Source organism: Aptenodytes forsteri, unplaced genomic scaffold (genome assembly GCF_000699145.1).
Source record: "Aptenodytes forsteri isolate BGI_AS27 unplaced genomic scaffold, ASM69914v1 Scaffold166, whole genome shotgun sequence".
NCBI classification, from domain to species: domain Eukaryota; kingdom Metazoa; phylum Chordata; class Aves; order Sphenisciformes; family Spheniscidae; genus Aptenodytes; species Aptenodytes forsteri.
This window is the reverse complement of record NW_008796110.1, coordinates 6,318,045-6,330,969: the sequence shown is the minus strand read 5'-3', so window position 1 is coordinate 6,330,969 and position 12,925 is coordinate 6,318,045. Positions and strand designations below refer to the sequence as shown.

Below are 12,925 nucleotides of genomic sequence, written 5' to 3'. Positions count from 1 at the left end.
GCCTGTCAGTGTTTGAGAGGCATTTGGACAATGCCCTTAATAATATGCTTTAACTTGGTCAGCCCTGAACTGGTCAGGCAGTTGGACTTGATAATCGTTGTAGATCCCTTCCAACTGAAAATAGTCTATTCTATTCTATTAACAATATAGGTTTATTTGAGGTATAGTAAGAGAATTCAATGTTTTCAAGTGATTTCCAGTATTCACTGGAAAGTAAATTGTGAGAGTAATATGTATTTCCTCCAAGAAGAATTTTATTCTTGCTACTACCCTTAGTGAAGAAGCTGAACGAATGAATAGATTCAACTAAATAAATTTGATTTCTAGAATGGAACATTTTAAAGTCAACAGAATTGTTGACATCCGCATTGTATATTTTGGATTTTATACCCTTTATTAAAACTTCAAAGGAATTTTCCGTCTAGTGCTCTCTTTACAGACACCATTACTTAAAAGTTACCAATTTTAAAATTGTCATATAAGAGCTTATATTTCCACAATACCTAGTTAAAATTTTACTCTGCTATTTCAGAGAGAACTCACTATAATCACTGTTAATCTATTTTCTCAAATTTTCCATTTATTTGTACAAATGGAACGCTGGCTTTTATAAGAGACCTAGTGCTAAGTAGTTTTAGTACACTGCCAGAGCTTCTAAGACAGATGCCTCTCTCTGGGAGAACTGCAGGTGGAAAGACCTATCCACCAGTCAGAACAGCATCAAAACGGAGTGGAAGGGAGAAAAGCATGGGAACACATACACCCAAGCATAACAACAGTAATTGCTGCTATGTGAGTATTTTCACAAGCGCTGAATTTGAAAAGGACCCTAATCAAATCTCTTATCTTATTCATAATTATTTTTTATAAATTACTATCATAATTTATTTGGAAGAACCAAGAACAAACCTTATACATTTTTTCTTCTGCAACAGTAACATGAAGAGACACACAAACAAAAGAAAGAAATGTTATGTTATCAGTAGCACTTTAGTGTCACCATCAACAAAATTAACCGTACCATTTATTGGCATAGAGGAAATATCCTGTGTATGTTCCCTTAACTAAAAATGGAAAATTTCAGTTAACATAATAATACAGATAGGATGACCCAGTTACATTTCTCATTGTCAGCAACATGAGTAATGATGGCAAACACATAAAACATTTTAAATAAGTCACTAACAATGAAGTCACAGCTGTATTATTCATAAAGATCACAGAAACCAAGAAACAGTTACATCAACATGATGTTGGAATTTTTTATTATTATTTATACAAATAACGTATGTATCTCTACTCACTAGTTTATGTTGGATTATGCAGAAAGATCAAACGAGGGTAGGAGGAATTAAGTGGGAAAGGCAAAGCAATTATCCAAATAAGAAACCAGCAGAATACTTCCAGCTAAATTAGTAGTTACATTCCTGGCAACAATAAAGATATTCAGATCTTATGTGAAAAACAAAAAGAGACTATTACCAGTTTAACAGTCACTGCTGGAAAGGACAGAGTGAAAAGGATGTTTGCAATGCAAGGCCATAGAGTTTTCATACTAGAAAACTAGTCTCATAGTTCCATACTTGTAGTCTCCAATTTTATGAGAGCCTGGAATAAGGGTATTTACCTGCGTAGTGAAGCTTAAGCTTAGCAAAACAACACATATACAGGACTGTTTTAACATAGTTTACCAAAAGCTTTGCTTTGCTCAGTGCTTAATATCTCCCTTTGGCAAATAGCAAATAACTACCACAAGAAGTGATGTAACACCACTGAAAACTTATTTTGTCAGTAGCTTCTAGAAGAGGCCTTTCTGTGTGTCAAAATACCAGGATCCCTCAAATCAACAAAGTTAATCAGTCCAGGGACTGCTGCTGCTACACCCCCAACGTCTATTGGAAAAGGTGAGACTTGGTTCCATTCATCATGAAGTGCAAGAAATAACGGTGTTACTTGAAGGAAAATCCAAATACAGTTCACTTGATACCTTTCACCATGCAAAGTATTTATTGTTAGTTATCCATGCTTACAGAACTATTACTACAAAACCCACTGAATATAAGAAAAGTAAATACTTTCATAGCCATCTGAAATGATCTTTTAAATAAGATACTGTATATAAAGCCAACCCACCAATATTATAAACAGTATTTCCAAATTATTACAACATGGACTCTGGCAGTATCGAGGATAAGGTCCTTTAATTTCACAACATTTCCTGAAGTACAGTGTTAGGCTTTGCTGTCTTAAGCAGGCTTGGTCATTTTGTTGTCATGCAACAAAAACTATTTTCTTACATTCTAACCAGTCATGCAATTCTCAAAAATTGAGGTCCACACAGATATTTACTGGAATAGTGTTAGTTTCTTGAATTGTTTGGCAATAAAGCAGTGTATCAAAACATTTCAACTAATTTCATAAAATTAAATTTAGCTGACATAATATAAACAATACATAAACCATGATCGAGATGGGGCAGGGGGAAAAGTCAAAATATGAACATTCTTTAAGGTTGTGTCTAACAACATTTTTTCAATTAGGTGAACAAAGAGCATGCTGCATTACTTTAAAACTTTAAATAAACCACAGATAAATAAGTCATTCCAAACTAAGCACTGAAAAATCATTTAATCTACTAACCTGTGGTTTATTCATATTTCATAGTTTTCTTGCAATCAATTTTAAATAGCTTGCAATAGTGAAATAATACTTTTTGACAGCCATGTTCAGAAAGTTACAATAAACAAATATTAAGAAACTAAAAGCTTTAATCGTAACCAGAATCATTGGACAGGTAAAGACAAACTATATTTAAGAGCAGAGAAAACGCATACGCAACCACAATTAAAGTCGGTAAGTCAAAAGTAGTGATCAGATGAGCAAGGACACAAACTGCAGATCATTACCTCCCAAAAATTTACTAAAAATTAAATTTTTGCAAAGAAATTGCAACATGCAAAAATGACAATGCAAACAAGGCATTATCAGACTTGTATTTCATGGTTCACTTCTGCCACCAAGCCCAACAACTGCCATCATACTGTCTACAACAACAACCTTCTGTTACATACAGTTTAACATCTTCTGCTCCTCCTTCTACCTAATCACCATTTTTCAAAGACACCTGCTACAAAACAGGCTGTCTTGCTGGCTGCCAGAAACCCCTAAAGCCACCTTCTGTGTGCTCTCAGCTCCGTTCTTTGGTACAAGAGAGCCATGGGATTCATACGTATAGGAGAAGTTCAGATTTGCATTTTAAATTCACAACAACTTAGCACAATTACTGCAGGTAAGGGTCTTCATAATTTATAGGTGGTGTAGCTTCCTCTGACAGATTACGGTTAATATACATGTAATTTTTCTCCCTATCAGTCAATCTGAGAACAACTAAACTATATGGATTCATTCCCTTTTTCCTGATAGCTCCCAGGTTTCTTCCTCTCTAACCTCGAAGTTCATTCTAGAAGTATTAAGTCTTATAGTACAATTCTTGTTGACTTTGTGCAGTAGTTTGGGATAAAAACTTTATCCATATACAATTCACCATTATGGTGTTGGCAATAATTCTATTTAAGCGTGTAACTTACAGAGTACAGGCAAAACCAAAGTATCACCCCATCACAAGATGCAGAAGACAATAAATAACATAAAAAGGACATGAAAACTCTAACTGGTCAATCAAATTTTCTTAACTAAAATCTCAACCTGCAGTAGGCAAAAGTCTGCCTTGGCCAAGTGAAGGAAGCTCTTTTGCTAGATGAAACTCACTGGGAAGCGGACAGGTCAAATTAGGCAAGTATAGCTTGTGAGTATCTACAGCTCTCCTTCCAGATATTTCACTTGATATTCACCTGAAATTTTTTTTTTCCAAGGAACAGCTAATTCATTACTGAAAATGCAGATCCAGGCATGAAAGGCTCCACATTTTGCATAGTTATTCCGGTATCATTCTCGGTTACCCACCAAAAAAACCTAACATTGTTACATAGTATACTGTCATGACAAACCATGATACACTCAGTTGTTTTTTTTTTAAATATTGTTTGATCTTCACATACACATAAAGAATTGCAAAAGTGGTACAGAAATATGTACACATGACAGTTATCATCAAAATAGGTCATATTTTCAATGAGATTAAAATAAAACTATATTGTTCAGTGCTTAATCATTACTGGCTGAAATTGAAAGACAAGTTTACTAATAATAGCCTTCCACAATGCACAGCTCGGGACTTGAAATCAAACTAGCTTGAGCAGAAAATGCATTCTGCCCTTTGGGGAGAAAGAGACTCCAGAAGAGCATTTTACAATGACCCATCTGGCAATTTCACAAGCAAGGTCCATCTGTCTTAAATTCAAGAATGATCATGATGGTAAACAGCATTGGGGAATTTCTGGTTTTAGAAAGTGAACATGGGGATATAAATGTTTGGGTTTTTTAAATCTAGACCAAATCAACTCATGTTTCCTACTATATTTACACAAACAACCCTGGAAAAGGGCATTTATAGGTATACAGTGGCTATGTCAACGTTAGCAGGTAGTGCAGCACAACAGGAACAAGTTTGTAGACCAACACAATCGGTACTGGGAATGGGTCTGTGGTCCTGCCTTTTAGAAGGAGGTGTTACTTAGGACTAGCTCTGCTCTCAATTCAGTTTACACAGTCTGAGAGTGGTCTGTTAGGCAAATCAAAGCAAAGTTAGGTGGGGACAATGGGGACGGTTTCTTCAAAAGTGCACTTTTGGTCTGAATGCTAAGGTAGGTTCACTCAAGTAGTTCATTCACACACGCGCATATTACATAGATAAGTAAAAAAAAGGCCTTTATCATAATGAACCCCAACATCTTATAAGCTACCCATATCACCAGAATTTTCTAATAGAATGTTAGTACAAAGAAACATTTTTTTTGTTGTTCTAAAATGCAATACTTTGCAAAACAACATTTGATTTGATTATATATACTTTTAGAAAAAATGGAGCAGAGCTTTGAAGTAATGTTGGATTATACCATTATAGCCTTGGAAATGGAGTGTCTTTTCATTGCAGCTAGTTATTTAAGAAATTTCTGAAACAATCCGATCATTTCAAAACAAATGATCCTCCTAAAAAGTATTAAAATTTTTTTTTAAGGCTTGTTTTAAACTACTGAATTTCTCACGGAATTGAATACGATATCCTAGTAGTTCTAAAATGATTAACAGTAGTTGGAACCTGAAAACTGGCATTCAACATACTATGCATTATCTATTTTAAAGAAACATTGTGTAATCTACATAGTAATCACTATGCTTTTTAAAAGCTGTTTATCCTTATTTTAAGATCTTGTCTTTTTAGACTGGAAGCTTTTTAAGGTAAAGCTAATAGAATGCGTTATTAAACTTAAATGTGGCTATGAGGTATTATTACATAATGCATTAATTTCTGTCTTTTGACCTACCTATTTCATTACATTAACATCCACACCTTCATTACAAAACTCAACCACTGCTCTTCAAGGACTCACATGCCTTGCTAGGGGAAGTCAGAAATTATCTTATATGGATTTTCAACTCAGACATAATATAGAAAGTACGATTCATTTCCAGCTCTATTGATTAGCCTGCAGGCCTGTCAAAATGCTTAGATTCAGGGACATAGACTGTACTTATAATTCAGGCAGAACTAACTCCCACAGCAGAAATCTTTTTCTTCTCATCTTTTTATAAACTTAGATAGTCTAACTTAAATTCTCTGAGCAGCTAAATTAACGAAGTCTGATTTTCCCTAACTCTGTATTCTACGGTTCATATACAGTGCTCAACAACAGACACCACAAATCTCTGCCCTTCCTTCAACTAAGGCCCTAACAACAGTATGACTTTTCTTACCCACCTGTCTGGTTTTATGACACTACCTATTTCTGAAATGCTTAGCATTTTGTCAGATTTTGCAGAAACTGGCTAAAAGATTCAACAGACGTTGGTACAAACACATACATAGAAGATAAACTTTCCTGCCTTAGGAAGTTATGGTAAAAATTAAATACAGTAGGGCTTTACAACACTGAAGAAACACCTACAACCAAATTCACCTTGCCATTATCATACTGTCCCCTCCTGACCCAGCCATCACATACACAGAATCTGTTGATTTGGAACTCGCTTAAGCTCAGAGAAAAGACATTGGTCCATAGCAATGTCATTGATATTGTAGTCAATTTTAATTAAACAAAAATATATCCATTGTTGGTATTGACAGTTCTTTTAGCCATTTTTTTATTTCATTGGTGATTTTTCCCAACAATCCAAAGAAGTTGTCCTAAATCTATGCAGTGTGGTATATTAAAGTATCTATTATGATAAGAATTTTGTGGTTTTGCATAACTGCATTTTTTTTGTTCACACTAATTAATGCATACCATAGAAGCAAGAATAATGTAAATTTTCATTTTGCCATTCACCACCTAATGAAATTTCCATAGGCAAATAAAACTATTAAAAAATAAACAAAAATCCCAACTAAGCTGGGCTTTAAAATTTTAGATTAAAAATAACCTACTAATGATTTAACTTTATGAGAGAATCACCACTAAAAGCAGCATTTAGTATTTGTAATTCCATGCTTGACAGCTAACACTAGTACTTCAATTCATCATATGAGGGTCAATGCACTTTAAAAAATCCTCTAGAAAGCAGGCAGATACAGCAACCACTTTATGGCTGGAGAAAAAAAAAAACAAGCAACAAATGAATGCTGTGTTTGAGGTCACAGTTGTAGGAGGCCAGACCTGTGCTTTGATTATGTGGCCACATTACCTCCACATTAGGAATATATTATCCCCTTTTTACAGGCAGACAGTTTATTTGGATAATTGAGACAGATTGAGGTAGCAGCTATAGTTAAGTCTCCCTCCTTTTTTAACTATATGAATTCGCAATAGCAATTAAACAGCATGTTCTTTCTCATTAATGAAGTAACTTTCATGATTTAAATGTTAATCTGAATTTAACTTTAATTGCTGTGCAACCCTGATCATGGAGCTACTAAAATAAAGAAATTACAGATTCAAAAAGAACCATCTTAAGTCATTTGGTGTAGTAGTGATAGAAAATCACAGCACTAATGAGGAAGATTTACACAAAGATCACCTCCTTTGAGGTGAATCCTGATGCTGCCCTCCACAGCAAATTAACTGTTCGCTTGGAGAATAAATCTGGAAATTTGACCCTAAGCGTGACAAAGGTCTGCTCTTCCAAGGCCGTTGGTCCTCACAGGGCTGAACTTGTCCAGCAACTTAAGATTGCTCTGGTTGATAATTACTGTAACTTTTTCAAATCTGAATTTCTCAGACTTCCAAATTCCAGACAGCCAATGTTCCCCAAAAAAGAAATAGTGTTCAAATAAAGACTAATTCAACAAAATACTGTGAGTTCTGTATTGTACAAATCAGAGTATACTATAACAAATTTATACGTGCCAAGGGCAAAAAACCCCTCAGCTTTCTCTGTTTATATCAAAGCACCGAACTACTACTTATACAGCAATAGTAGGAGACATTGACCCAGTTAGGCAAAGTTTCAATCGCTGAAGCAGGAAGCAACAGTCCTTTTTTAGAAATAGGAATGCTATGTGTCCTTATGTGTCTGCAGTTGTGCATATTATAAAGGAACAACAACTTATTGTGAAAACATGGAAGTATACAGATGTCATCTGCATATTTCTTATGAATGCAGTTTGGATTTGAAGTTTTGTTTCAAAAACAGACTTCAAGGTATCAAAACTTTATATAAAATACAATGGAAACTCTACAATACATTATGCACAAAGATGCAATAAAAAGAGTTAATTATTCTATGTGACACCTTGGGTTTGATGACTAGTTAATTTAACAAGATTTCTTCCCATAACCCCAAACTACTGGCCTTTCTCACTTTTAATTTTTATGTTTTTATTTACATAGAATAGACAAAACGGACACTCTGCACTGGAACAACACCCAGCAGACAGACTTAAAATTCCCTAGTTTAATTGTTTCAAAGCAGAGTAGCAAACTCTGAAGCCTTTCTTCTTTACTCTCATTGGACTGCACCTTTTTGAAACTAAGCTTTAAATAAGCAGAAAAAGTTATGCAAAATCTTAAAAGTGCTAAATGAGGAGTTAGTAGCCATCTTCTCTGATAGCTACTACTACCAAGAGAAATTAAACCGAAAGTCATAAAATACAAATTCATTTTAAAATACAATGAATACATTGTAAATGAACAGCCAGAAGACAAGCATCTGAAGACAATACAATTCTGAAATCCAAGGGCATTGTCTCCCTGTTAGAAAAGCAATATTACAACAGTACTAACTGATACAGGGTATCATTTTGGAGTTTAATTTCTTTCACTGACACCTCAAACTGTGCATAATTTTACAGCTATTTTTTAAATAAGAGAACAAAAAAAAAGTCACGAAAACACAACACATTCAAAAGATTATTATTTTAGTATGAGCTATTAAGTAGTAGAATTTGCTCCATAGATAGGACTGAGGCTCAATCCACAAAAACAAAGAGGTCAGAAATGTTTTCTGGTTAATCCATCAGAACCCACACAGGCAAATTACACTTTTACAATTTATCAAGAAGCATTAAACTGTAATCCTGAAAAGCCAATTTCTAAAATAAGCAAAAATAATTCATTTAAAACAAGATTTTAAAAGTGATTTAAGTGAGAACTCCATAATACATATATATACTATAAACATGGCATAGAAAAAAAAAAAAAACAAACAGTAAGGCACAAGTTCCAACTCCATATCTTATCCAAAAATACTGTTCCTGCTCCCTAGTTCTTATCCCTGAACTCTGTCAGAAATCTCTGATCCATTCCCCCAGGGAATACTATGGATAAGGTATGGATTGTGATGATATGACACGTATACCAAGACAAAAAAAGATTTCGCACTGAGAGCGCTATGCTCCTGTAACAGTCAGCCTGAAAAGAAATCCCACCTATGGATGTTGAAGGTAGGTGTGGTTTTTTTCATAACTGGCTTTATAGACAGAGAAAAAACATCAGATCTGTCTCAGATCTTCAGTAAGGCACATGATGTTGCTTCACACAAAATTACTGAAGTGGAAACAAGAGAGGTCAGTGTAAGAATTTATACAATGGGAAAAGGACAGACTAACAGAGATGCATCAAACAGGTCTTGTTAAAATGAGAAAATTCATGCTTAGGTGCAGATTAAGAGTAGTGCCATGTGAGTCAGTCTTTAATTATATTCCGTGTTATCAGTTCTTTTGTCAAGACTGATTCACTTTGGTGCCAGAACTTTCCAGAAGGGGTATTTCCAATAGATACATAAGTACTATTTATTGCACAAATTTTACAAATGCTCAATGAAACCCTGCACAATGAGTATGGATAAGGGCACACGCATTTAGGAATGATGCAGTTATCATATGTAGTGATTAGAGAAAAATCTGAGAAGACAACCACAAGAATGAACAGTTACTTTCTAACAGAAGATTAAAAGATCTAGTTCTATAGTCTTACAAAAAGACCAAGAACATATAAAACTGCTTAACAAGTTTATATACCACAGTGACTGAAAACTGACAGGAAGATCACTTAAGAGGAAAAGACAACACACATTATTTAGTATAGGGCTGGAAATTGTCAGGCTTTGACCTACCAGAGAAATTAGTCTTTGAAACAGCCCTGCGGTACTAGTAGGATGAAAAAAAAAACCCAACAAAAAACTCCGAAACACACACTCACAAACTTTCCTAATTTTGAAAAGGAGCTTGATTAGCTTTTGAAACAATAACATAAGAAGTCTTTTCCCTTATATGAAAACCATTTCCTTCTTGCTTTAAGGATATACAAAGTATGTATGCCAATTTGTTGAAACAAATCAAAGTACCAAATCTGACACAATTCCAATGGAACTCTCTTGTTATTCGCTTTTATAGAAGACCTATATTTGGCTATCTAGTAGCTTATTTTGTGTGCTGCTTGGAGACTCCAGCTGCTAATACTGCTGACTTGTGGCTTCCCAAGTAAGAAGCCAGAATTTCCAAAAGTATTGTATTTGAAGATATCAGGCTACAGTTCTTCAGCAGGTATAACTTCCAAGTTTTCCAGTACTGGTACAGCTAACCAGGCAAGCTGCCTAAAAGATTTGAGTTCCACGTGGATTTTGTTTAGAGGATATTACAACAAAATACAGGAACTGGAAATTGAGATGCAGGAGAAGAAAAAAACAAAACAAAACTAGTTTTCAACATTTATATACCTTATGTGAAATGGAGCTATTTTTTATATTGATCTATATTAGTCATCAAAAAACACTGTGTACATACTACTCATTTCAGCAGGTGCATGGGAATCTGATGTAGACTTTTCCTCTCCTGGGACTGCACTATCCTGAATGTTTACTATCATTAAATGTGTACTGCATTCCTTTTTTTTTTTCCATTCAATTTCAATACAACCATTATTTGGTACACAATGTAGTAGCTTGTTCATGAGCATGTATTAGAGAAAATTGTCTGAGTATTCTATTTGCATTCCTCCAAAATTAGAAGAGTCAAAAAAAGAGGTTCTAGATGTGGTGTGCACATTGTTTCCCCTTTAACAAGGGGAAACATCCCTAAGTGGCAGTCAGGGATAATAAAAAGTCATAGTCCAGGCAAATGAGATGTGAAATTGTAAAACAGCTAGATGAAAAGGCAGTACATTTCAACACGTACATATACCTGAAGACCAAACACCAAATGACTTCAAAGTGCAGTAATCCCCCAGAAACATATTGCTTCCAGTGTCTTATGTACAAATGAAAATTGTATTTTAGAAGAGAGGTTTATGCCTATAAAGTCTTTAGTTATTAATGCAGGCACATCAATGACAGCTACTTTAAAGCTCCATTTGCATCAAGTGATCTGAAGCTGTCACAAAACAAATTAAAATTGAATAAAAATGCATTTACAATTGTTACTGTGACTTTACAAGTGGAAAATGTTCCCACACTACTTGATAATCATCACACATACTATTAAAAACTAGTATTAGATATATTTTATTACATTGAATTTTTGCTTTAAGAGACCTTAAAGGGCATAATTTCCCTCTATCCAACTATGAACCTATAAATATATTCAAACCATGTAAGGCTGTTTTCCCCCCCTAAACCTGCAGGCTGTTTGGCAGCTCTGTTACCTTTTATTCTGTTCTGGATCTCTTTTAAAGTCATTACAGTCATAAAAATTTATCATCTTTTGATTAAAATACAGTTTTGTTTGTACATTTCCAGTCAACTTTCTAAGTTGCCTTTCAGACTGCAACCTTCTGAAGCAGGAAACTAACCTTCACATGTGCCTAGCACAGCAAAAGTCTATTCAAGTACTTGAGTGCTGTTAAGAGTATATATCCCATATTTCACCTTTTTTTTAAAAAAAGACAAACAAACAAACAAAAAACCCCCCACCATAAAAACTTTTCCCTAAGTGGGCATGACCATCCAATTTTGTCCCTCTTTCCATCTTACAGAAAATGAAAGCATTGAGTAGGCTAGATGCACAAACATATAGACCATTAGAACAAATGATGAATGGACTGAATTTTCCTTTGAAGTTATTCCTTCTTTTCCCAAATAACAGACTCTATAATAGGAAAGAATTTAAAGAGGAAGTAATTTTGCAGTTTTCACATTTATTTCTCTGAAATTTTGTTGGTATTTTATACCAAAATTACATAGAATTACTGAATGGCAACAATTAAACAAGAACATATTTTGTGATTACTGAGATTTAGTCAACCTAAAACTTAAAAATCACAATTTACTCTTCCACTAATAATATTCTATGCACAGTATAAAAGAAGTGGCAAAAGAGAATTTAAAAAAAAAAAAAAAAAGTAAACCACAACAACCCAGTAACTTACCCGCAAGGCTTCAATTACAAGGTCTCGTGCTTCTAGTTCTCCTTCCATTATACTCAAAAGCATCCGCAATTCTGGCTTGCTCAAGTTATCCACATCAAACTCTCTTTTCTGTAAGAAACAAAACACTGATGAACACACTGACTGCAATAGTTACTGTAGATCTGAAACATAGACCTATCAGCATCCTAATTATGCTGATACATAACCTATAACTGTGAAAAGTTGAGTTGGCTTTATTTGTAGTATATAAAGTTGAAATTAATAGCAAATAGTCTGATTCTTTCTATTTAAAGTCAAGAAATTAAAAGCCCTCCAGTATGACACTGTTTCAAATCCTACACTGTTGCAAGGAATTGATCCTGCAAAGTCTTGTGAATGATAAGGGTGAAATGGTAAAGAAACTAACTTTGTGACTAACAGTTCCCACATGCAGCCTCACAGAGACCGAAACAATTCAGCAGGCCTGAAATAGCACATCAGGGATGAAGGCAAGAGAGGGTGAAAGAACCTAGACCACAGCGCACCTAATCCAGTGTAACCTGTGCCTCGCTTGCAAACAACTACCAAGTCATCACACTATACTAGGCTGAATGTGAATTTTTGAAGCACAACTTGTGAAAAGACATGAAATCTTATCTGTATGCTTTATTTGCAGTCCCATTTGTTTGGCTGGAGGGTACAGTTCAGGTTTAAGAGGCACTGACAAACAACAGTTCATAGCAACAATATCTTCTCACTCCACAGTTACCAAGATCATTGTGAGTCTGACTTCCACTCCTAGCAAAACAGTAGAATGAGTTTATACTGAAGAATAAGATCACTGAGCACATGCATAAACACTATCTGCTGGGAATATCAGTATGGCTTCTGTAAAACCAAATCCACCTCACGAACTGCTACAGTTCTGTAACAATGTCAATAGAATCATAGAATCATTGAGGTTGGAAAAGACCTCTAAGATCATCAAGTCCAACCAGCAACCCAACACCACCATGCCCACTAAACCA

General features: G+C 34.7%; 1 protein-coding gene across 1 annotated transcript in view; it reads right to left on the bottom strand.

Moving 5' to 3' along the window:
* Nucleotides 1-12,925, bottom strand: part of CTTNBP2 (cortactin binding protein 2) — a 185,727-nt gene that overhangs the window by 65,351 nt on the left and 107,451 nt on the right. Inside the window, exon 3 of the mRNA XM_009286814.2 lies at nucleotides 11,919-12,026. Coding sequence (XP_009285089.2) covers nucleotides 11,919-12,026 — 108 coding nt within the window. The remainder of the gene's footprint in view (nucleotides 1-11,918; nucleotides 12,027-12,925) is intronic.